The sequence below is a fragment of the Mesocricetus auratus genome, unplaced genomic scaffold (genome assembly GCF_017639785.1).
Source record: "Mesocricetus auratus isolate SY011 unplaced genomic scaffold, BCM_Maur_2.0 contig_13323_pilon_obj, whole genome shotgun sequence".
In the NCBI taxonomy this organism is placed as follows: Eukaryota; Metazoa; Chordata; class Mammalia; order Rodentia; family Cricetidae; genus Mesocricetus; species Mesocricetus auratus.
Window position 1 is genome coordinate 41,441 of NW_024433383.1, and position 26,254 is coordinate 67,694.

At 43.0% G+C, this 26,254-nt stretch overlaps 2 protein-coding genes and 1 long non-coding RNA gene across 4 annotated transcripts in view; 1 reads left to right on the plus strand and 2 right to left on the minus strand.

Moving 5' to 3' along the window:
- Positions 1 to 2,297, minus strand: part of LOC121138470 (A-kinase anchor protein 9-like) — a 28,380-nt gene extending 26,083 nt beyond the window's left edge. The window contains exons 1-2 of the mRNA XM_040741153.1: positions 2,201 to 2,297; positions 95 to 315 (exon numbers count right to left, since the gene is read on the minus strand). Of these exons, the coding sequence (XP_040597087.1) occupies positions 95 to 310 (216 nt within the window). The 5' untranslated portion in view covers positions 311 to 315; positions 2,201 to 2,297. The remainder of the gene's footprint in view (positions 1 to 94; positions 316 to 2,200) is intronic.
- LOC121138471 lies at positions 309 to 3,503 on the plus strand. Of its 2 annotated transcripts, none has more exons than XR_005875459.1 (3): positions 309 to 505; positions 1,845 to 1,943; positions 3,127 to 3,503. It is a non-coding gene; the product is annotated as an uncharacterized LOC121138471 (long non-coding RNA). The 2 variants fall into 2 exon arrangements; XR_005875460.1 differs by having other exon boundaries at positions 1,845 to 1,918; positions 3,127 to 3,501.
- A 2,935-nt stretch (positions 3,504 to 6,438) lies between these two features.
- The window catches only part of LOC121138469 (A-kinase anchor protein 9-like), a gene marked incomplete at its 5' end in the record, with an annotated part of 29,368 nt that continues 9,552 nt past the window's right edge, over positions 6,439 to 26,254 (minus strand). The window contains 13 exon segments of the mRNA XM_040741151.1: positions 6,439 to 6,958; positions 8,614 to 8,756; positions 9,264 to 9,390; positions 10,604 to 10,689; positions 13,805 to 14,037; positions 14,737 to 14,937; positions 15,745 to 15,927; positions 17,516 to 17,621; positions 18,263 to 18,474; positions 18,861 to 19,517; positions 19,849 to 19,984; positions 20,642 to 20,855; positions 23,582 to 23,726. Coding sequence (XP_040597085.1) covers positions 6,837 to 6,958; positions 8,614 to 8,756; positions 9,264 to 9,390; positions 10,604 to 10,689; positions 13,805 to 14,037; positions 14,737 to 14,937; positions 15,745 to 15,927; positions 17,516 to 17,621; positions 18,263 to 18,474; positions 18,861 to 19,517; positions 19,849 to 19,984; positions 20,642 to 20,855; positions 23,582 to 23,726 — 2,565 coding nt within the window.

Consider the following 26,254-nt stretch of genomic DNA (forward strand, 5'->3'; position numbering starts at 1 on the left):
CAAACTCCCTTTAGAAAGAGAAAGGGCGGAGCCCCGCCTCCCGCCCCGCCCAGGCCCCGCCCCCGGACCCCGATCCAGCCTGCTGAGCTCCCACCTTTGCTCTTGCATATTCAATCTTCCTGCTTCTCTCCTCGTCCTCCATCGCTTCTGCCTGCTGGCTAAGCCTCCAGGCTGCTACAATTGCTCGTCCATATTCAATCTTCCTCTGTCTCTCCTCGTCCTCCATCGCGACTGCGGCCCGGCTACGCCGCCACGCAGCTACAATTGCTCTTCCATGTTCAATCTTCCTCCGTCTCTCCTCGTCCTCCATCGCGTCTGCGGGCCAGGCGAGGATGGGATGGAGAGGAAGGATCTGTTCAGACACAAGGGAAGCGAGCTCCGCCGCCGCCGGGGGGAAGCTCTGCGCTCACGGGCCGAATCTGCCCTCCACGGGGTCTCTGCCATCTCTGCTGCTGACTTGGTCCCCAGGTGCTTGGTCCGCCCAGCTGAGAACCTGGCTCCACAGGTGTGTCCTCTCCGTGTCCCGTCCCCGTGTCCCCTGCCCCCCCCCCCTCTGCCTGGCTCGCCCTGGTCTGAGGCTCTGGGCCTGAGCCCAACACCAACTCCTCCCAGTAGTCTGAGCTTCTACCATAGAGAGGTGCGTTTCCAAATTCAGAAGCAGAGGCTGCCTCAAGATGACAAGCCACAGTGGGGAGTGTGGTGGCCAGGGCGGGACCCGCGTGGCAATGGTCTATCAGCCCAGGCTGAGGGGGAACACCGAGGACACCCTACTCCTTCCTTACCCCATCCCAAGTCCCTCCCTGTTGTCCCAGCCGGTTCCTGCCCACCCAAGTTTACAAGAACAACTCCTACTGCCCAAGGCTTCTCCCAGATGTTTGTTCCCTGAAGCAAGGCAGAGACACTGCTCCCCATGGGGTCTTCTCCTTGGGAACCTTGCTCTTAAGAAGGTGCGATTCATAATATAAGTTGAAAAAAAACCCATCTACACTCAATGAAATGACCAGTGTGAAATTTTATGCCCAGTAAACTTGTTAGACTGAGTTGAACCGAGCTTACAATTTGAATATTACTGTCTGTCCTCCCCCATCTGGAGTGTGTCTCAGATGGATCACTTCTTTGGTTTAACATTTGGACTGAAAAATTAGCAGGTAAAATTTAATCATAAAAGTGATGTTAAGAGGACATACATATGAAAAAGTAGAAAATAAAAACCTTATGTCTGTCAGGCACCAAGGATGTCTTCAGTACCTGTGATTTAGAGATGCCTATATTTCAAACATTATTGTGCCAATTTAAATCAAGTCTATACTGCCCTGTAATCACAGCAGGAAATGAGAATGTGAGGTTAGACAACTCATCATAGCAATAAAGAAATAGAAAGAGTGGGAGTGGGGAAAGGAGTTATTTTCTCAGATACCCTCCACATTGTGTAGATCTAAATCTACAATGAAGTGTTCTAAACTGCCAGAACTGGGTGATTATCTGTTGATTCTGGTTGCCTAAGAGTCAGATCCAGGATAGCTCATAGGTTTCCTGTTTATAATGGACACAAATTTCTCAGTGGCTCAGGAAGTCAACTCTTGCAATTTGTCCCCTCTTTGTACTACAGATGGTCATCATCGCCTCCTACATTGAAAGATTATTTCTGTGTTTCCATTAGTAATCACCAATCACATCCCTGTCTGTCTCATATATAAAGAATTCACATAGCACACTATCAGATGTGCGATGACACCTCTAAGAAGGGCAAGTCTGTGGAATTACTGCTGTTTCTTATGACACCTGCTCAATTGTAACTTCCTGTCACACTCTTCCATTATTCCTATATGTAATTTTTCACTCAGGTCCTTGGCTGAGAAGATAGCATTTCAGCAAAGGCTTGAAGAAGATGAAGTGGTGAGCTGTGAGTGTGAATGAGGTCAGCAACAGATCCAAAGTCCACTGTGAGTGGTGCCCTAGAGGGAGAGCATGACACAAAGGTGGCCAATGAAGAATGGGATGGATGAGAGGGAGATTAGACATGAACTCACATGGGTGACAGTAGGCCAGACTGAATTCTGAAGGCCATTGTAAGAAAGGTGTCCTTTTCTCTGAATGAGACCAGAAGACACTGGGAAAGTCTCATGGTCTCTGTTATTAGTTATACCTACCGAACTTTCTCGTGACCCAACTACTCATTCGACTAAATAAGACAGCTTACCTTTATGTAATTTTCTTTAAAACTTTGCTCGAAAGGGTACCTATCACCAGAAGCTTCAAACTAGTCTACATCCAGCAGCCGCTGAACCCTGGGTCAGGGAATTTACCCCTCGCACTGAGGTTATATCCCTCACACGGGGATTATGTCATAAAGGAGCAGATGCGTGTTCCCTTGGCAACCAGCTGTTTCCAAGGGAACAAGAACTCCTTTATGTCATGTGGCTAGCCAGCCTGCTCCACAGATCCCACCCGCTGTTGCCTCTTGAGCTTGGGATCCAGGCATGTTGCTGGGCCTGCTCAATGTTAATAAGACTGGGATGCAAACTCTGGTCCTCACACTTGTGTGGCAGTCACTTTCCCCACTGAGCCTCCTCTCTGTCTCAGTAGTGGAGAATCAATGGACTAAATATGCATTCACATAATGTCTTCAATAAAATAGGGTGGCTTTGTTTAAGTTTCAAAGTGAAAGACCTTTAAAAAACAGAGACATAGGGCGGAGTTGGTGACACTCAGAAGGCAGAGGCAGGGGGATCTCTGTGAGTTTGAGAGCAGCATGGTCTACAGAAGGAGTTTCAGGACTGCCTCCTGAAATACACAGGGAAGCCCTGTCTCAAACCTCCCCCAAAAAAGAGACAAAGAACATATAATCAAAGTGGCATATAATCTAAATGAAATCAGAGAAATTTAAGGTGTTGCTACTATTACAAAGGATATTAAAGGCCAATAGTATAAGACAATGCAGCTAATGTCTGACTAATAGAGTATATGAACACAAATTTCAGGTCTCCAAGGATGTTTATACCACTAAGTAGTCATGGCATATGAATTCAGCTCCCAAATAGTTGTGAACAACGTCCCATGTAGGCTTTATATTCAGAATAAAACACATTTATTCTAAATAGAAATGTTTTGTGTTACTCTTGCTAGGAAAACTGCTGGATGGTGCTATGGCTACTGATGGTTTGGAGAGAAATCAATCTTGCTGGCCTACAAGTGTTCAGACTATTGTAAATACTAAATACCCAAAGAAGATACATTTCACCTGAGTTAGACCAGCACAAAATTCAAGCCATTTTAGTTCTGATTTGAGAAGGAATGTACAAACCCAATCACATCCTCTCCTTCTTGGAAATCAACATGTCTTATAAATTAAGAGAATTCCAGTCATTAGATTTTAGGACGATTCTTTAAAGAAAGGAATTAAAGAAGACACCAGAAAATGGAAAGATCTCCCATGCTCTTGGATAGGTAGGATCAACGTAGTAAAAATGGCAATCCTGCCAAAAGCAGTCTACAGATTCAATGCAATCCCCATCAAAATCCCAGCACAATTCTTCACAGACCTTGAAAGAACAATAATCAACTTTATATGGAAAAACAAAAGACCCAGGATAGTCAAAACAACCCTGTTCAACAAAGCAACGTCTGGAGGCATTACCATCCCTGACTTCAAGCTCTATTATAGCACTATCGTCCTGAAAACAGCTTGGTATAGACACAAAAATAGACAGGTAGCCCAATGGAATGGAATTGGACACCCCGGTATTAACCCATACACGTTATGAACACCTGATCTTTGACAAAGAAGCTAAAATTATATAATGGAAAAAATAAAGCATCTTCAACAAATGGTGCTGGCATAACTGAATGCTGGCATGTAGAAGAATGCGGATAGATCCATGTCTATCGCCATGCACAAAACGTAGGTCCAAATAGATCAAAGACCTCAACATAAATCCAGCCATACTGAACCTCTTAGAAGAGAAAGAGAGAGGTACCCTTGAACGAATTGGTTATAGGAGAGTGCTTTCTGAATATAACACCTGTAGCACAGACACTGAGGTCGACAATACATGGGATCTCCTGAAACTGAGAAGCTTTTGTAAGGCTAGGGACACAGTCAACAAGACAACCCACAGAATGGGAAAACATATTCACTAACCCCACATCTGACAGAGGGCTGATCTCCAAAATTTACAAAGAACTTAAGAAGCAAGCATCCAAACCACCAAAGGATCCAATTAAAAAGTGGGCTACAGAATTAAATCGAGAATTCTCAGTAGAGGATTCTGAAATGGCTGAGAGACACTTGAGAAACTGTTAATATCCCCAGCCATCAGGGAAATGCAAATCAAAACAACTCTGAGATACCATCTTTCTCCTGTCACAATTGCTAAAATCAAAAACACCAGTGATAGTTTGTGCTCAAGAAGATGTGGAGAAAGGGGAACACTCCTCCATTGCTGCTGGGAGTGCCAACTCATATAACCACTTTGGAAATCAGTATGGAGATTCCTCAGGAAAATGGGAATCAGTCTGCCTCAAGAACCAGCAATTCCAGTCTTAGGTATATACCCAAAAGACGAACATTCATACAACAAGGACGTCTGTTCCACTAGGTTCATAGCAGCATTATTTGTAATAGGCAGAACCTGGAAACAACATAGATGCCCCTCAACTGAAGAGCGGATTGGGAAAATGTGGTACATTTAAACAATGGAGTACTACACAGCAGAAAATTTCATGGAATCTTGAAATTTGCAGGCAAATGGATGGCACTTGACGAAACCTTCCTGAGTGAGGTGGCAGAGTCACAAAAAGACAAACATGGTATGTACTCACTCATATATGGATTTTAGACATGGCTCAAGGGAGTGCCAGCATACAATCCCACTGCCAGAGAGTCTGGGAAATAGGTAGGACCCTAAGAGAGATATATACATGGTACCCCAGAGATGTGGAATGAGGCAAGATCTTCTGAGCAGATTGGGAGCATGTGGGGAGGTAAGAGGGAGCTGGGAAAAAGAGAGGGGGAGAAGAGGAAGGGAGAAGAAGACATGGGGGGAAAAGGAAGGCTGAGTGAGGGGAAGAACAGAGGAGAGCAGGACGAGAGATACCATAAGAGAGGGAGTCATTATAGGTTTGAGGAGAGATCTGACACTAGTGAGATTTCCAGACATCTACAAGGATAACACCAAATGGTAAACTAAGCAATAGTGGAGAAAATACCTTAAATACCCCTCCCTGATAAGGAGTTTGACTACTTCATTGAAGACTTTGTATGAAGGTTCAAATCTCTGCTGTTAGTAGTTTCACACTAAAATTCTCTATGAGAAAAACCTCAATAGTCTATTCATGGATTTGAAGCGTGTCCTTCAGTATGTGCAGTTTGAAGGATCTGAGAACTTGGAAACGTACATCCTGTTTGTATGAATTAACTTCCCGTTGGTATTGCCTTCAGCCATGAATTTAGGCAAGTCACTAGCATTATCAGCTCCCCATGAGAAATCAGGTATGTTCACAACAGATGCTGACCTCTCAAAATATGCTTTTCTCTCCTTTGCTATGGTAGTTAGGAGACCACTTCTATATCATAGATGATGCATTTACATGCATTAGATCACTGCTTTTATTAAAGTTTGATGACTGTTTTTATATAATTGATTTTCCTTGCAAACCTAGATATTTTGTCTTCATCAGTTTGAGAAGGGTTCTAGACTTTGATTTGTGGCAGAGTTGTGACCCTTGAGTAAGGCTGCTCTGTTTACTGACTAGTTTTAGAATTAAATATAGCACTGGAATTCAACAGATGCTTCTGATCACACACTAGACTGAGACTAACACAGCAGAAGCCTAAGGCCATAGGAGGGTTGACAGTCCATCCTGTGGAGTGGATTTAGCTGGCAAGCACTTGTCCCCCTGCCTTTTCTCCCATAGAATTGCCTTGACTTGGCAACTGTATTAGCTTTAAAAGGTTTTTATGCACAGTTTTCTCCTCAAAGTAGTTGTCTTCCTATTTTCTAGAAAGCTTAGTTGTTAACACGGGAAAGAGCATTAATTAGAAATTCCCAGCAATGTACAACTTTATGTTCGTGTTCCCTACAAGTCAAAGATCTTTGATCATGAAACAGTATCTCCAGGATGTAAACAATAGCACTGCCATTTTAGACAATGCTGTTTTAGTAGGGATCTTATTGATACAATTTAATATTTTTGGGGCTGATTTCCGTGTCTAGATTTGTGAGGAGGCATGTGTGGACGGAAGAACACTAAATGTAAGAAAATAAGGACTAATCATGAGAATGCCAATTTATGGGTTGAAAACACTTAAGGATAGTTCATACAAAGGCACACTGAAAATGTTCTGTAATGGAGGAGAGATACCCACTACTAGATCTCATGCACCATGAGCTGAGCTGTGGCTTAGATACAAATGAAGAAGGTTCAAATACAGTATGGTTAAATGGTGAAGTCATTTTTATTTCAGTACTTGACAAAATACCCCAGTAAAGTTCAAACTTCTACCATTATACAAAAATAGGTGTCTACGAGTGATGCGTTCTGTCTTCATCACCAGCAGCAAATATATTAGGCAGAAACATGTAGCCTTGTAAGAAAAGCGCAGGACACTGCAAGCTACACATCTAGCAGCATCATTAGAAAAAGTTTATTCTTTTCACCCATCTCATGTTATAATTTAATCATTTAAATTAGCATTCCACAAATATACATGTAATTTAATGCTTATTGTGCACGAACACACAATGCTTATATACACAAACTCCAGTTTGTCTTTATGTGCTTGCAAGGATTTGTATACAATCATAAGCTGTGTCTGTATTGGTCCCATTGAATATTCACAATAAAAAAGCACAAAAGAGCCATTGATTTACAAAAGGGAATCTATTTGAAATTCGGTTAATACTTTTTTCAGAAGAGTATCTCCTCATGCCAGTATGAAACTGCAAAGCCGGTGAACCTGTAACATAAAAAACAAGACAGTTAGATTGCTCCTATATCAGGGCAGCCAGTTCACAAAGGCAGATGATTAGTTTAAAACCATCTCAAAATGTTGGGGGCAGTGAGATGCTTCAATCCCGAAGGTGCTGTCAAGCCTGACAATCCGAGTTTGATCCCTGGAATCCGTACAGTGGAAAGACAAGTTTCTGAAAGTTTTTTTCATAGTCACATGCATGCTGTTACACAGATGTTCACACACACATAAATGTAAAACAATGAAAACAAACCCGATGACTTCAGACCTGAACATCAATTTTTCTTAAAGATTTTTGTGCTTGTGTGTGTGTGTGCACATGCGTACTACTGAGTACAGCATAAGGATGCCCTAAAGCACTGGATCCCCTGAAGCTGGAGTTTACAAGAGAGTTGTGAGCTGTTTGACTCTGGGTCCCGGGAACCAGCCATAGTCCTCTAGAACAACGGTATGTGTCCTGTCACAAAGGGCCATTTCTTCAGTCCCCATAACTTGAACTTAGTTCTAAGAGGCTGACAACATTTAGAAGTCACCATGTCTGGCCCTACAGCAAGGGAGTTGAGGCAATGTTAATGTGTTTTATGACTGCTCTGAAGGTGGCTTGGGTTAAAGAAATGACTTCTTGAATAAAGGGCTAAAATAACTGTAGATCACTGTAGTCCTCAGTATGTGGTATTCACAGAAATAGAGATCTTGAGAGTGATCAGGGGCTGGAGACACGGCTTAGAAAACCCTGGCTGCTCATTTGAGAACCTGCATTTCATTCCCAGCGCCCACATGGCAGCTCACAATCCTCGGAAACTCTGCTCCTAAGTGATCTGATACCTCTTCTAGCCTCTGCAGGTACTGACATGTGATACATAGTCACACATGGAGGCAAAACACTCATGTACAGATTAAATAATTAAAAAACAAAACATCCAAGTGGACTCCTAGCCAGGTAACGAGCTGAAATGACTCAGCCTTTGGGACAGCAGTGAGTGAAGTAAGACAGGAAGTTTTCCCGTGATGAATGGACTCTGCCTCTCTATGAAGTGTAAACTTTGTGTACAATCTCAAAGAATTAAAGATAATTCTTACAAAGTCTATCTGTAAGAATATCTTAAAAACTGCATTTTCATCTGTGTGTGGAGATGATGTCTCCCAGTGCAGGGTAGAGGGCAGCTTGTGGGAGTTGCTCCTCTCCTACCTCGTGGGTCCTAGTGACTGAACTTGGGTACTCTGGCATGGAGGCTGGGGCCTTTACCTGCTGAGCCATTTCTCTGGCCCTTTAAAGTCCTCCTTTGCCGAATGAGTGACACTGAGCTTTCGAGGAGAGGAACGATGATGCTTACAGTCTCTTTCCAGGCACGGCTTGTATAAATGGCATGTAGGAGGACGATCAGGAATGGGGACAGTGGCTGCATTGCTTGCTTAGGGCCGGCCTTGCGCTGCCTTGTACACCTTCCTGCTTTCTACCCTATGAGGAGCAGGTTCTACCATGGGCATCTTGTCTAATCCAAAGAAGACAGCACCAAATCTTTCTGTCAGGGTCTGCTGGTCAGTGCTTAAGCTGGGACAACCTGGGAGCTTATGCACCGAGCTACAGCATTCGATTAACCCACAGGAACATGTTGAAGAGTGAGAGTCTCACACAGCACCTGAATGTGATGAAGACCCAAGTCGTCTTTGCAGTGCATCCATCTGGGTGACATAATCTGTCAGAGTTCTGCCAGGATTGTAATGCTGGAGTTGAGGGGAGGTCAGGGATGCAGCATTTAAATCAGCAAGAGTTCCTGGGTACCTATGGATTAGAATTATTTTCAGGAATCCAATTCGCCAGAAACAACACAGCTAACTTACCAGCCTGCCTCTTCCCTGATCTCTACACTGCCTCATCTACAGTCCCAGACTTCTAAACAGAGAACAAGGAAGTAATTCATCAATAGAAAATAAGAGATGCCATTGTCAGAAGAAGGCCCAGGACCAAGCCTGCAGAGTTGCTCAGTAATGATGGACATGTGGAAACCATCTTTTCAAGCATGTGCAGTTTATTTTAATAGTGGATGGTGATTAATGCATTTCCAATATCTAACTATAGCGTGTATTTATAACTACAGCATATGTTTCCTATGCCTTTAGGAACCATTTAGAAAGTAAAAAGTTGCTCTGATCCTAAGTTTTAAGACACAGAAACTACATATAACTAAGATGTCTAGCTGTAATAATGCAAAGCACTCCTAAGTCCTAACAGTGTCTCCTCCTCTCTGAAACACTGTATCTACTCCAGCCAGGTTTGAAAAATTCTTACCTATTGAATGATAAGGGAGACCTAGGGAAATCTAGGTCGGATCTTGAGCGGCATGTCATATGTCTTGGATCTTCACATAGTTCCAGTCCACTGGTAGAGTGATAGAGTGGATCGGTCTTTTCAACACCTAAAGAAACCCAAAGTATAGCATTGTAAAGGAAAGAGTAACCAGCCTCGGGAGACAGACAGAAAACCAGTTAGGGTTTAAAAGAACAGTATGTGATACTATCTGCTGTCTACAGCTAGTTTTCATTCTTGCTAATAGAGAACAGTATAAACCAAAGAGCCTTTCAGTGGTTTTCCGTTTTTCCTTCGAACATGACTTAAGAGCTATGCTTCAAAGAAAATAAACTCACTGGAATGTTTTCTTTGTAAAATACTTCAGTTGTAAAAAGATCAATGGGGGAAGGGTTTCTGGGTGTGTGAGGTTTTGGGGTGTGTGTGGAGATAATGTGGATAAAACATTACAATAATGTAACTGAGTCTTATCATCAGTGCTATGTTTATTGGAAACAAACAAAACAGAACCAGAAAAGACACCCAAGAAATCGAGATCTGCTAACTTTGTGCCACCACAGTCACTATGGTAAAGAGTTCGTCTCAGTGTAAGGCTATCCTCAAGTCACTATGGTAAAGAGTTCGTCTCAGTGTAAGGCTATCCTCAAGTCACTATGGTAAAGAGTTCGTCTCAGTGTAAGGCTATCCTCAAGTCACTATGGTAAAGAGTTCGTCTCAGTGTAAGGCTATCCTCAAGTACTCTCAGGGCACCAGACATGCTTCCTTCTCCGAAGCTCCGCACACAACCCCTGGGTGAGGCTGGCACTGACATCACAGTGTCCTGTGTTCTGTGCCCTCCAGGTTTTGACCTTCTTACACCTAGAATTGTTCCTGTCCTAACATTTTCCCTACTGGGTTCTAGCTGTGGAAACAAGGAATTTAAGGTTCCCATTGTTACACAGCCACGTAAGCACAGAAATATAATGCTACGTTGTAAAAACTTCAAACCACAATTCTTCCACATGACCAACAGCAAAGCTCTTCAGCCCTGGCTCCACTATTTCCACGCTGGATAATCTGAGGCAAATGGCATGTGTTCTCCATGGCTCAGTATAAGTAACAGTAACAGGCTTGGGGGAACCCCTGAAGAAAAAAATGGGCCTGGTGCAGTCTAAGTATTCCACAAGTCAGTCTCTAATTCTTAAAAATGAAGTTCCTAGACTTGCTTAAAGGGTGTGCAAGGTCTTTGGACAGCATCAGCATTAGAATTAGTCATTTGGCCATTGCTACACACACAGCAATTTCAGAGAGATACACAGAAACTATGCCATTTTAGACCTTACCTGGACTCAATCCAAAATCATCCCTGTTAATATTGATGGGACCAGCATTTTTGACTCGATGCCACCGCCGAACCAAATATTTCATTCTAAAAGAGACCCCAATATAAAGTTTCAAAGCACAGCTATATAAATATAAATATACAAGCCCCTCAAAATAATGCCATTTAATTATGAACATATTTAACCACAATCACATGACTTCCTCAGTTACCTGCACATACTCCATTGATTTATGGCCACGTCACAGGTACAGGGCAGAGCTGTGAGCGTGCCTCACTCCCCCACAGGCCAATGTCTCTAACATGGCCACTAAGTGGGGCAGAAGAAGATGAAGAGCCAGAGTGAACAGAAGAGACGTGGACAAAGAAAGGATGAAAGGTACAAGAAAGAGGAGGGAAGAGCAGAGTCAGGCAGATGAGGGAAGTGAGCAAATCTCCACAGGCAGGGAGAAGAGGCCAGGGAGACGGGGAGTGGTAGACCCTCCCTGTGCGCAGGAATAATGCTGCTGGCTCCAAAAGGAGTGGGGTGTGCCACCAGCCTGCTGGATTCCTTGCTGACTGCCCGTCCTGCCCTGCACCGTGGACCTTTTGGAGTACCAGTTTTAATTTCTTAATGCCATCTCATTCCCTCCTGTTCTCATCTCCCCTGCCCTCCCCCTCACCACCCCACTCGCTCCCAGTTGACCACTCAGACCTCCTCCATTCCCCTTCCCAGGGTGATCCATGTGTCCCTCTTAGGGTCCTCCTTGTTCCACAGCTTTTCTGCAGCTCTGGGCTTTGGTCTGGTTATCCTTTGCTTTACATCTAATATCCACTTAGGAGTGAGTGTTACGGTGTCTGTCTTTCTGAGTCTGTGTTACCTCATTCAGGATGGATTTTTCTAGTTCCATCTCTTTACCTGAAAATTTCATTAGGTCATCAATTTTTTATCTGAGTAGCATTCTGTTGTGTAGATATACCACATTTTCCTTATCCGTTCTTCAGTTGAGGATCACCTAGGTCGTTTCTAGGTTCTGGCTATTACAGACAATGTTACTATGAACATTGAGAAGGAGATGGCCTAGGCCGGAAGGGATACAGTGGAAGAGTAATGAAAGAGATGTCTCAATAGAGAGAGCTGCTATGGGCTTAGGGAGAAACCTGGTGCTAGGGAAACTCCCGAGGAGGACCCTAGCTAAGACTGATAGCAATAGTAGAGAGGATGCCTGAACTGGCCTAACCCTGCAATCAGATTGATGAATACCCCAACTATCATCATAGAGCCCTCATCAGTAACTGATGGAAACCGACACAGAGAACCACACCCAAGAACCAGTGTGAGCACTGGGAATCCAGTCCAAGGGAGGGATGAGGGAATACAGGAGCAAGAGAGGTCAAGACCATGATGTTGAAATCCACAGAGACAGCTGACCCAAGCCTGTGGAAACTCATGAACTCTAGACCTACAATTGTGGAGACTCCGGGCCCTCTGTATGTGGGAGACAGTTGTGAAGCTTGGACTGTCAGAGGGTCCCTAGCAGTAGGACCACAAAAAATCCTGGTACGTGAGCTATTTTGTTGGAGCTCATTCTCTATGGTGGAAGGCCATGGTCAGTTTTAATGCATGGGAGAAGGGCCTGGCCCTGCCCCAACCTATTGTGCCAGACTTGCTGACTCCTCATGGGAGCCCTTACCTGTGAGGAGGAGTGGACTGGATGAGGTATAGGGGAGAAGTGTGGGGTGTTGGCAGAGGGGTGATAGGGAGGACTGTGGTTGGAATGAAAAATGAAATTTAAAAAAACTGAAAAAAATAGAAAAAATTTCTTAATGCCAATTTCAGGGTCCATCTTAAGGAGGGTTAAAATACAACAAACCCGCATCAGGGCAAAAAGGGAGGGATGTGCCAGGTTTCATGGCACACACCTTTAATCCCAGCACGGGAGAGGAAGAGGCAGGGGATCTCTGCAACCTTGAGGCCAGTCTGGAATACACAGTGAGTTCCAGTGACTTAGTGAGAGCTTGACAGCAGCTTCCTTCCTCCGTGGAGCCTTCTGGGATTTCTCTGCATTACAGGCTGACCCCTGTCACCTCAGAAGACCACGTAGTGTCTGTATGTCCCATGTATTCTACTCCCACCCAGTAGGATGGGAGCTGCCATTAGGCAGTGCTGTCTTTATCCATGAATTCCATTGAGCTCACCCCTAGCTTATCCTATACCAGCTGAAGAAGGGAATGAGAAGCCAGAAAGCTACAGGGAGGACTGCAAGAGGCAGGCAGGTCAGAAGCCAGCAGTAAGGCAAACCCTAGCTCCTATGCAGAGCTGCTGGAGCAGACACAGGCTGAGCCTCTCTGAGCTCGTCACCTCTTTTTGGTCCATCTGGGAACTAAGTTTCTTGGCAGTGACCCCTGAGGAGCTACCAGATAAAAACCTGTGCCTTATTTTCCAAAGAAAATGAAGTAAGGGCTGGAGAGATGGCTCGGTGCTTAAAAGCAATGGCTGTTCTTCCAGAGGAGCCCCATCTGCTTCCCAGCACCCATATGGTGGCTCGCAAGGGACTCTAACCCTAGTCCCAGGTGATATGACTGTCTCTTCTGGCCTCCACAGGCTCCAGGCACACATGTGGTACACAGATACACACGGGTACAACATGAATACACATAAGAATTAAAAAAGAATAGTAAAGGAAAGGAAAACCAGCCAGGCCCCCTGAAGTGGTGTGTGATGTCAGCTGACTGCAGAACTTTTTAAAAAAACAAAACTCTGGATGTGGAGAGACAAAAGGGGAGGGACGCAGGGAGAAGCCCAGATCAAGACTTCAGTAGGCCAGGAGTGGAAACGGCTGGGGTCGTCATGTCACTCTAAGGCAGCCACGTGCAGGGCAGACGCCAGGTTCCCAGCCTGGCCCCCTTCCTCAGTTCAGCACTGTGGTGACTTATTTTAACAAGGAAGAAAATAAATACATGTACCGGCCTAAGTAACTTTTCAAAAACATCTTTCCCCGTTTATGAACTATGTGTGTGAGCTGGGTTTATTTGGATTTTTTTTTTTAAACAACATGAACTGGAGTCATCAGCTACTAATACCGAAGAAGACACTTTGAAGGAAAAGACTGTGTTGCAAGGGTGAAAACCTAGAAAGAAAAACGCAGGTGTCTACAGCGCCTTCTTCACATGTGTCCTCTTAGAAGGCTTATGATTGAAATGAACTGTCTTCACAACTCACCTAGTAATTGCGATAGACACTCTAATGGCAGTTCGAAACCTGGTGAGTCCTTCTGTTCGGCCGGGGACCATCTCAGCGTCTCTAAACCCTGAGTATCCTTCCATGCGGGCAAGCAGCCCCAGGGTGGCATCTTCGCACTCCTGGAATCTCCCCAGGAGCAGCAACAAGTATTTCTTCTGAAATACAAGAGCTTTTCGGAAACTTTCAGCTCTCAAGTATTTACCATAAATTTTCTATATTTAAAGAAGGGAAGACAAAGATATCAGAGAAGTCACTTGAGGTGTTTTCTAGAGGAAGACTAAGTAGATGAAAAAAGAAAGCAAGCGTTAGGCCCTAGACTCTCAACTACTGTGTCAGTCAAGCTGACAGGAGACAGCCTTTGGCGTACAACTTCTAAAACCAGTTATGCTTTGTGCTTATTTGCGCCCAGCCCTTTTAAATTTACTGCAAACATTCTGGCCGTTATTGTGTAGGTTTTTAAAATACTGACATTTTTTTAAAATTACGGTCCCTCATGCATTTAGGTTCACAAACAAGTTAGTGTTTTCCGTCTCTGTATGCGCACTTCAGCTACTTTTCTTCCTTTCTACTTTGGACTTGGGTTAACTGAGCAAGGCAGCTTTACTTTGCCTTCATCTCACGAGGCATGATGCTCTTCCATGGACAGTCACAGAGCTGTGCTTAGGAACTGAAAGAGAACACTTCTGCTCATCTAGTAGGACACCACACTCTGGGGAATAGGATCACACTGCTGACAGCAAGAAAAGCAGAGCTGAATGTGTTGCAAGTCTGGGTGTGCCTCTCTACAGATCTGTGATTGGGTAGACATTGTACCATAGCAGATTGAAAAGAGCTGCCTAAGGACAGGCTCTGAGAGGCAACTATGCTTGTGTGGTCTGTTCAGTCAGGGCCAGCAGGAGGGAGGTGTGTACCTTGAAGGCAGCGTTCTCGGAGTCAGGGCTCTGATTCTGATGTAAGGCATCATTTCTCAGTTCTGCTTTCAGTTCGCACACTTTCGCTTCTGCCCTTTTCAGGGATTTCTGAAGAGCCAACTTCTCTTTGTTCCAGACTTCCTTTTCTGAAGCAATGATGTCCTCGATGTTAGCACCGCGATCAAGTGAAAATCTAGAGGACTGCACAGACATAGCCTGTCAAACGTTTTCAAGATGACTGAACGACATCACAGTGGATTACCTAGCTTTGGCCTTCTAATACGACAAGAAGCTCACAGTCTGTTGAATCTCTCTATCACTGTAGTAACAGAAGCCAGCATGGATATGTGTGAGTGAGTCTCAGGGTGGCCGCAGGAACAAGTTACTTACATGGCTATGTGGTTGTTTTGACAGCCTTTTCTACCTTTAAATATAAGGGTAAATACAGTTTGAATTCAGAGAGTAAGTTACTATCCTGAAATGTATAAGTTTTTTATTTTTATTTATTTTTATTTAAAGAAAGGGTCTCACTAGTGACCTAGAGATTTGGTATGTAGACTGGAGTAGCTGTGAATTCACGGAGATCTATCTGTCTTTGCCTCCTGTGTGCTAGGATTAAAGGAATGTGATGCCCTGCCCAGATTAACATCATTTTTGACTTGGTTATAAACCTAGTAACTAGTAACTGAAGAGACAACAATCAGTATTTACATTTGGACATGTCTTTCACTGTGTCTGCTTTCAGGCAACACAGACATATTTAGATCTTAGACTGAATATGACTTGGTTTCCTTGTGGACAAGACTGGATGCATCTGAGCAATTCTGCTTGTATATAACCCAGAGGGTGGTAAAGAAGCGTCCCTCAATAACTGGTAATTTTATTATTGTCTTCATGTATAATACTTTCCACATATCCTACTAAGAGAAGTACATGACATTATTTACACTATGGTTAAAAGTAGAACTAAAGAGAAGAACTTTGAATTACTTCTAAAAACAAACTTACACAGCTTCTACCAGTTCTTGTCTGCTGATAAAACTTTATCTGTTCTTCCAGTTGCATGATAATGTTCCGTAAGTGATTCTTTTCCTCAGTTAGTTGGTTAATATGTCCGGTTAGTTCAGAATTCTGTTTCAAAGTCATTTCTATTAGAGAGCCACAAGAGGAACTTGAGGATACTAAGCTGTGCTGGGAAGAAAAAAAAAAGACACAAAGTTATGCAGATGCGCATGTACAGGAGAACCTTATATTAAAGTAAACAAGTGCTGACACAAACAGACTCCATGAACTGACACTTACCAATAGTAGAAACTTGCCAGGCAGGCAAACAGCCTGGGAGAGCAGAGGAAGCAGGAGGGGCACAGGCAGCAGGTGCCACGCAGGCCAACAGCTGGGCAGGAACAGGAAGCAGGAACAGCCCACAGAGATGGGCAAAAGTCATGAAAGATGCTTCTCTCAAAGAGCTAGAGGTGCTTAGACACACTAAATGTTGCTGCGTTTATGACGACAGACCTAAACAAGTCAACCAGGAGCCGAGGAAGACTTTAGGAGGGGCTACCACAGACAAACTGTACATGTTTGCAAGAGGCCTTTGGCAGCAGTGTGCAAGGCAGAACAGCTTGGGGAAGGTGCACGTCCATGATCCCTGGCTGTATGGATAGGAAGTTCTAACAGTTTACATAAGAAATTCCGAGGCAGTGACTAGGGGCGCGGAGTAAAGGGCACATGAGTGGACATTTACATGGCTTATCACTGCTTACATGTACAGGTAAGAGAGAAGGAACATGGTCTGTGGTGACTTCCAGCCTTCCAAACTGGGTGAGACCGTAACCAGCAAAGGGGTATGAAGAACAGAGGTACAGCAGAAGACAATGTTTAGGTTTGATTGTGTCTGTGAGGCTCCTAAGTGGTCACCACTAGGAACATTTACCCAAAGATGTCCAGTAGCTAACTGAAAATATGAGCCTGGGTCACAGTAAAAGGCCTACACCACAACAGTCCAGTAGACAGTAACTGCACAAGGGCAAAATTCTTGTCACTTTGTCTACTAAATCCCTAGGACCTCAAGCTGCACTTGGAACACAGCAGGTGCTCAGCAAGGCCAACAAGAGCTCATGTAGGGTTCTGGGAGGTTTACAGTCCTGGGAGGAACACGATGCATGCAGAAACAAGCCAGGCAGACAGACCTAACCGAGGCAGGCGAAGGGAGATCACTGACAGACAACACAAGGAAAACGGGGTTTCACAAAGTGAGTACAGCAGGTCTTGGTGGAGCACGCCTTTACTCCTTCATTCTGGAGGAAGAGGTGTGCAGATCTCTGAGATCGTGCCCAGCCTGGTCTACATGACAGCCAGGGTTACACAGAGACACGTGTATAGGAAAACAATAACACAACCAACAAAAGGAAAAACAGAAATACTTCCTAAAGAAGTCGAAAGTGTCAAATGTACAATGTCAGAGAGTGGGAGTGAAGAGGCTCCGCAGAACAGTTACCCGTGAGGATGCCAGACAGGACTGATTCTGAGCTCTTGAGTGGGAGGACAGGGAAGCCAAACCATATTCTCAAGAAGCTGGGTCTCTTTATAAGAGGTTAATTATACACCAACAGCATGAATGGTAATTTCCCCCCCAACTTGCATTTCTTCTTGTTGGGGAAGAGAAACACTGTGCAAACAAATATGATCAAAACTCTTACAAAATAGTCTACCAATTTTTAAACAGTTCATGATTTCATTTGATTTTTTTCTCTCTACAAAGAACTTGAAAAAGTCTTACCTCATCTTCTTGTCGGTCCCTTAGTCTCTGTACTCGAAAAATAATTCGATCAATTCTTTCTTGAACCCAAATTAAAGCATCTTTATCTGATACTTCAACCTCTAGTCTTTAAGAAAAAGACAAAAATTAAAACAGACCTCCCAATAACACTTCCGAACACACTAGAGCCTAGCGGTGCTCCGTTTGTGTCATTAATACACACTAGTGTCCAGGGCCGCTCTGTTTGTGTCACTAACACACATTAGAGGCTAAGGGCTGCTCTGTTTCACTAACACACATTAGAGGCTAAGGGCTGCTCTGTTTCACTAACACACATTAGTGTCTAGGGCTGCTCTGTTTGTGTCACTAACACACATTAGAGGCTAAGGGCTGCTCTGTGTCACTAACACACATTAGAGGCTAAGGGCCACTCTGTTTCAATTCTCACTTTACTCTTAAATATTCCCCCTTTCTGGTTCAAGGTGTTAGCTGTTTTCAGATGTATAAGTTCTGCTAACGTGGACATGCATTTTCGTTACAATACTTCTCCTTTGGTATGGGTGTGGTGTTATATGCATTTACTCCCAGAAAGCAGAGGCAGGAAGATTCCCTGTATGTTTGAGGACAGCCTGGTGAATTCTAGGTCAGCCAGATCTACATAGTAAGATGCAGTCTGAACAAAAGAGATCAAAACCAATATCCAGCATTTTCTTACTCTTGCCTGACCTGTCAAGAGTATCATTTCTATAGAGCAGGCTGAAGTCTAACCTGTCACAGGCTTTCTGGGCTATATGTTGTTGAAGTTTCGTAGCCACATGCTGAAGTTTCTGTCTGATAATTTCCACGTCATTATTAGAGTCATCCTTTTCTCTATTCATTTCCATCAATTTTGCATAGCTTGTGTCTTTGCTCTCTCCTTCCATTTTCTGTTGAAGAACCCAATTTCTAGTTCTGTCATCAGTAAAACTCCAAGTAGAACCCTGGCAATTTTGGACAGAAAAAGAAAATACTCACAAATGAGCATCATTTCATTTTCTTTATTGAGGGAACAAAATTACTATCCAAATTCCAAATAAAGTTCTACAGACACTATTTTTGAGATGTCATGAATATAGCTATTTAAATAATTCAGTAATATATTTAAGTTTTAAAATATTATAAAATACTGAGGTTATCTTAAAATACTAAAATTACTCATAACTTCAAAAACAAAAGTTATCATTTTGTGTGTGCAGATAGCCACATACCACAGGGTGCATTTGGAGGTCTGTGGGCATTGATATGAAACTGAGCCCAGGTCTGCAGATATGGCACACTGAGCTGTCTCTCCTGTCCTTGTACACATTTGAAAGAAACAAACATTCACCTCACTAATGTTCTGACACAGGAGTTGTCCACTTTGGCGTTTTCCGGTGCACTCCCGCTCCTTCTCCCGCTGTTGGAACCCCTGCATCAGCCTGTGAAACCTCTCCCCTTCCAGGTCGAGCTTGTGCACTTGCTGCCTGCTCTCCTGCAGCTGGCGCTGCAGCTCCTCCACTTTGCGCTGCAGCTCCTCCATTTTCTGCTGGCCCAGGCTGTTCGCTTCTTTTTCCACCTGCAGTGTCTTTTGGTGAACCTGCCTGTCCTTCTCCATCTGGTGTTTCACTTGCAAGGAATCCAGTTTGTACTTTTGAGTTTCATTCACGAGTTTGATTATGCGTTTCTGCTTTTCCTCTAACTGATCTTGCAGCTCTTGAAGTAGCTCCCCAGGAGGGAAGCCTGGCCGGGGCTGCACCCCATTGTTGTGCAGCTCCCGCTCCTTGTCTAGGGTGTCCTTCATCTCCTGGATCCTAACTTTCTCAGACTCCAGAAGAACCTGAAGCTCTAAGTTCTGGCCTTGTTCTTCTGACAACTGCGTATCATATAGCATTCTCTGTGATTCTATTTGTTGTTGCAAATCATTTAGTAATTGCCTCTGTTGTTCCAAAAGTTCATCTAAGTGTATGTTCCTCTGTTTCTGCTCTTCTAGAGTGGATCTTAGAGCCTTGGAGGGAAAATGTAATTTAGATGAACATGTTAATCTTAAAAATACTGTTAAAGTATGTGACAATGGATTTGGTTACCGCAACAGGGAAGTATTTGGTAATTGACGACAGACATGTTATCCAGCAGACAGTGGAAACTGCTCAGACAGCCAAATGGCTTGCTTGCATCAAGGATATAAACACAACCTTCTTCAGCTAAATATAAAGCAGAGTACATTTCTCCAAATGACAATCTTTAAAATATGTGTTTTCTTATGCTAACCTTTCAACACATTAATGGAACGTAGTTTCACATTTTAGATACTTATATATGAAGGCACAATTAAATACCTTAAGTTCTTTATCCTGTTCTTCGTCATGGCCTGACTTGGCTTTCTCTGCTGCCAAGGCACATTGAAGTTCTTGGGATTTCTTCCGTTCTCTTGCTAATGTATCGCTAAGCAAATGAACTTCATTTGCCTTTAGTCTAAGTAAGGAAACACATGAACTTAACATTATTTTGATGAACAGTACCATCATAAAAAGGAACTTGCACTCCAATACTGAGGCATATTATAATCACTACAGTGTGTCAAGTCAAGGCTTCATGGCTGGTTCACTTCAAATGAACTGGAATTTCTAATAGTGCGGTTTACTTACTATTGTAAATAATAACTCAATGCATTGAAAAAAAGAAAATAATAACTAAAACCTTTTGTCTTTGACTGCACACAGAAATCATGTGAATTTGTGTGTGTGAATCAACGTCAAAAGTCAAAACGTGTGTACTCGCAGCATGCCTCTGGGAAGCAGCATATCTCAGTATTTATATCAGTAATACATCCTTTCCCCATGCGTGCTCAATTCAAACACCTGGCAGTTACTAGCCAACTGAAGCATGAGATGACACATCACCTAAAGTCAGTCAGTAGCAAGATCAAAACCAAAACCACATCTAATAACTGCTGACTGGAACAGAAATCATAGCACAGGGAAGGACTGAATGACTGCATTTTAAATTTGGAAAAAAAAATCAGTTTTATCGATGTACCCATGCTTCTGCTGCTGTGTGTGCTATGTACATAACGGTCATGACAAGCCAGCACAGTTCCCCTCTGACCCTCACATCAAAGCAGAGGCACACCTGAATACTTCCAATTCCTTTAGGTGCTCATGCTGGGCCTTCAGTGTGGTTTCTAGCTCCAGCCGTATCCGTGAAAGTTCATTTTTTAATCCTGAAACCACCATTCTTTCTGAACTGAGCTGTTCCTACAGCTCAGCCATTCTGTCTGTCATGCCATCGTGCTGACCTTGCATCTCCAGCCTGCAAGACTGTTGCATTTTGCAGTCGAGGAGTTCTACAGGAAATGAGAAAGGGGTTAGAAGATGGCCTGGCAACTCATGTGTGATTGCTAAATATTTTGCACCTAAGAACTCATCCACAATGTAGGAGAATACTACAAAGAAACCATCAACTGCTCTCAGTCTTTCAAACTGTTAATTTCTAGGAAGTTTCTTTTTCCTAGAGTGCTATGAAGGAAGCCTTCAGAAGTAAAAACACAGGGGAATGACAAAGGTGTAACAATGCATTAATGGATGCAAGACTTAAAATAAGCAACTTTAATGCTCATAAGATGCTATAGACAAGAACTTATATATTTTTATATTCAGAACAACAACCATTCATTGTGAAAATTCCAAGTGATTTCTGATAGTCATACACAATATTTACAGGACTTACTCAATGGGACCCTTACTATAATCATCCAACTATTACTGCTATGTTTTCCTTTTCTTTTAGATAAGATCTCACTCTGTCGCCCCACCCAGACTGGTCAGAAACTTTGCAAACTTCCTACTTCATTAGTCTCCCAAATCCTGGGAACACAGGCTTGAGTCACCACACCCAGCTCTGATTCAGGTTTTCAATTACAAATGATATCCTACATGGTGACTTCAAACCTGTGCTGTCTTTAAAACTATATGAAACACAATGGGTAAAGATGTAGCAAGAGCCCGCACCAGACATGATGAACACTCCTCTCTAACAAGCTTGATTCAAGCATGTCCTAATGAGAAGTGGGAAAGTAACCCTTAAGCACACACAGAAGTACAATCCAACTGGTCTATAATCACATGTAAAGGGAACATGTAAAGGGAACCACAATACTTGTGCACAACACACCCAGCAGACTGGCAACTTGTCTGACAATACCAGCTGTTAGGAAAGATGTTAAGCAACAAAACACTCACACCTTGTTAGTGAGGGCCACACCAACAGGACTGTTTTTCCCTATCACCCCAGGAATTGGGAGAGTAGGGACAAGAGGACCAGGAACTTAAGGTCACCCTTGACTGCACAAAGCTTCAGGCTAGCCTGGCAGACATGACAATCTCTCAATAAAGAAGTAAAACAATGGGCATCATCTAAAAAATTGAAGATACACATCCTATGACCTAATGATTCACTTCCTAGGAGGCTGGGAAGATGTTCATGTGTATTAGACATCTCAGAGGAGTGTTGGTAGCAGCTCTGACCCCAAGAGCTACCACCAGAAGCTACCAAAGGTTCAGACACAGAATTTGCACATACAGTTAGAGATAACTCTCCATAGCAACAGAAGTTAACTTACAGACAGCTGTAGAAACTTGGAAGAGGAATGAGGCAAGATCTCCTGAACATATTAAGAACATGGGGGGTGGGGAGTGGGAGCTGGGAAGAAGAGAGGGGGAGAAGAGGAGGAGAGAGTAGGTCATAGGGGAACAGGAAGGTTGAGTGAGGGGTAGAATAGGGGGAGAACAGGATGAAAAATACCATAATAGAGGGAGTCATAGGTTTGAAGCGAGATCTGGCACCAGTGAGACCTCTAGTGATCTAAAAGGATGACACCAACTGGCAAGCTAAGCAATAGTGAAGAGACCACCCTAAATGTCTGTTCCTGATAATGAACTTGACGATTACATTATATGCCATCCTAGAACCTTTATCCAGTGACTGATGGAAGCAGAGGCAAACACCCACAGTTAAACACTGAACTGAACCCATGGAACCCAGTGTGAGAGGAGAGAGGAGCGATGAGCAAATGGGCAAAGAAGGGGCTGGCGAAACCAGCAATGACAGCTGATCTGAACAAGGGGGAGCTCTTGGGCCCCAGACCGACAGCTGGGAGGCCAGCATGGGACTGATCCAGATCCCCTTAGAGTGAGAGTCAGTGAGGATGCCTGGGCAGCCTATGGGGATCCTGGGCAGTAGATCAGTGTTTATCCCTGGTATACAAATGGACTTCGTGTGTCCATAACACAAAGAGGGATGATCTCTCAGCCTGGACTCTTAGGGGAGTGCTTGGATCCTGCCCTGAGCGAAATGACAGACTCTAGATATCCTCAACAGCTACCACCAGAAGCTACCAAAGGTTCAGTGGGGATAGGGTGGGAGGCTGGGGGGAATGGTGGGGGGTGCAGGAGGAGGGGAGGGAGAGGGAACTAAGATTGACATTTGAAGCAAGCTATTTAAAATTAAAGTGAAGAAGAAGGAAAAAAAACAAGACACAAAAATATACACAGATTGATAAAAGTTCAAAGCCATAAAAACTTTATAAACATATACAGTCTAAGAATTCATAAAGTGGTAGGAAAACCAAAGATGAAAAGAAATGATTCCCTTAGTTTCTAAGGAGGAGAATGTGGCAAGCTTTTGGGATAAGGGCAAGTTCCACTTGACAGGTAAGTAATGTCCCCACATATCCATATAATAATTTGTTATAGTCTGCAAGTGAATTTTGTAATTTTCTGTATGGAAACTACACATTACAAATAATTAAAAGTAAGCAGCTATTTTTATTGTGGATTCCCCTTTATTTACGTAGACATCTTGAGAGGATCAAAAGACTTTTCTCAAAAAAATGCTTTACAATGAAGAAAACCCAAAGAGCTTACCCCTGTCAACATACTGCCTAGTTATTTCACTACTAACCCTGACAGGAATGACATCGATTATCCCCTTTGTGCAATGCGATAATTTGCCTGAATAAAACAAACTGAATGCTTCAGGTGGATGTGGAACCACACCAGTGGGCGCACATACCTTGGCTTGAAGTGTCAGTTTCTTGTTCTCTGTTCAGAGTCACTTCCCTGCCACTGATTTGAGCATGTAATACTTGGTTTTCGGCTAACAAACTCCTTCTGTCTGCTTTCTGGAGACATTCCATAGCTGCTTGATACTCAATGCTCTGTAACAAAGGAAAAATGAAAAACTAAGCAAAGAGAGGTGTAGAGATAATGGAAGTGAAAACCGGGAAGTCTGAATGACAAAGAATGGAGCCCACATGCCAAATTTTTGTCATTAATATTTTTCACAATTTTTGGTCCAGAAAAAATTGTGAGGGTCTGTTGGAGACAGATGGACCTTAATTTCTAAACATTGCTGTGAATTTCCTAGAAAGCAGAACAATCTTGTTTTGATTATTTATTTACTTACTCGTTGGTTGTGTCTGTGTACATGCTTCTGCTCCACAGTGAGCATGTGAGAACAGAGGACAATCTGTGGGGATTGGTTTTCTCCTCCCACCATGTGGGTTTCAGGGTCAGACTGAGGTTGCTGGGCTGGTCAGTCAATGTCCTTACCTGCTGAGATATCTCTCTGGGCCAAAGCATTCTACACAGCACAATAATCTTGGCAAGTGTGATGAACATTACTATGCTATCTAACATGGGGTCCTTACAAAAGTTTTCATCAAATGTCCTTTCCAGGAAAATGAAAAGTGGTACTAGTAAGTCTTTGGCAACCTTGAAACATCTGCAGAGTACAGGCTAATTTGTCCTGTGTTCTTTAATCAAAACAAAACAAAACAAATCCCCCAAACAAACAATCTTATCTGTACTAGTTTAAACCAATGTTCTTGGTTTAAACCTCAGCTAGCTTTCTCCAATGATAACATCTGACATAACTGGAAACAGCATACTACAGATAGCAGGGTTATGCAGTGAGAGCTCAGTTGACAAACAGCGAAACTTACCCACGGGGATCACACATTCTGATGGAGGAGCCCAGATGCAGGGCAGTGGGAGTATTTGCTTTCTGGATAGTCACTGTCCTTACTGTTAATTCTCTGTGAAGCTTTCTATGGTGGGATTCACTACAAAAGCTCCAGCAGTGTATTAATCACTTACTGGGCACGTTGTCCCCTAAGCACTGGTATACTGGATGACTCCCTCAACAATGCATGATTCTGGCAAGAAAGTAATCACAATCAATAACCTTGGTCTCTCAACCAGGTCATAGTATAAACTTAGAAGTCTGCCCTCCTACAGTTTTCTTCCTTGGCAGACAGCTGGTCAATGTTAGTGTCCAGGCAAAGCAACCTCTATTAATATTCACAGATGCCCAAGGATAAGAATCATAGGATGGGGCTGGAGAAATAGCTCAGTGGTAAAGAGCATGGGCTTCTCTTTCAGAAGACTCAGGTTCAATTCCTAGCACCCACATGGCAGCTCCCAGCTGTCTATAACTCCTATTCCAGGGGATCTGATACCCTCACACAGACATACATGCAGGGGAAACATCAACATAAACAAAATACAAATAAATATTTAAAAAAGAATCATAGTAGGTCTAAAGTTGTTGAGTAATAGCTCTCAGAGAGACAGAGAACAAGAGTATTCTGGATTCTCTCTGCCTGCAGATAGGAAAGTGCTATCCCAAGCTAACCTCACATTAATCTTAAAGCATGCCTGCTTTTCACCTGCCAGTTTCCTAAAGTTGTTATTGGGCATTATGCCCTCCCTGTCTGGTCACAGTTTTGCTCCTATGGCCTTGGGGTCTTATGTTGCCATGGCAATGGCTCTGCCTTTATTGTTTAGCCTAGGAATGTCTTCCTGACCAATGAAAAGCTGACTCTGTAATTCTTATCCTTTGTTTCAAGCCTTTGGAGAAAGAGAAATTTACTAGAGGAGAGAGATAGCACCTGGATAGAGAAGTTGGCAGAAATTTAAGGGGTAAGAATGTAGGAAAAGTATGTAGAAAAATAAAGAAGAAAGAAAAAAGCATTAGAATTGGAATTTGAGCTAAGAAATTACAGAGAATTCAGACAAAAGAATTAGAATAGAGAATAGTAAAGAAAGAACAATATACAGAATGAATGTGTCGTGAGAAGATTCTTTTTCTATAGCCCTCAGACTTAGATCCTACACTTATTGTGGTACCTCTTTTTGAACTGAGTGAAAGCTTTTGAATCAAAGGGCCTTGAAAAATTTTGATTACAGCCAATTGTTACAACAAGGACCATGAAAGTGTTATTAAATGCCATTAGTTTTATATCCATGTTGTTTTCTTGGTATCCAGCACTATGGAACCGCATCAATTGGAGAGATCCATTTCATGTGCCACAGTCAGGGTACTGAAGTCATTCAGCAAAGACTCTTCTTGATGTCACAGCTTCTTCCCAGCCTCAAATCCTGGCAAGAACACATCCTTTTTTTTAACATTTATTTATATATTATGTATACACTGTTCTGGCATGTACATGCCAGATACCAGATCTAGTTAGCCACCATGTGGTTGCTGGGAATTGAACTCAGGACCTCTGGAAGAGCAGACAGTGCTCTTAACCTAAGAGCCATCTCTCCAGTCCAACTCATCTCTTCCTTATCAGTATAAATTGTATCATTTTAAGAGGTTTTTTAAATATTTCATTCTTTTTTTAAATTATTTTTAAAATTTAATATAAATTAGAAACAAATTTGCTTCACATGTCAATCC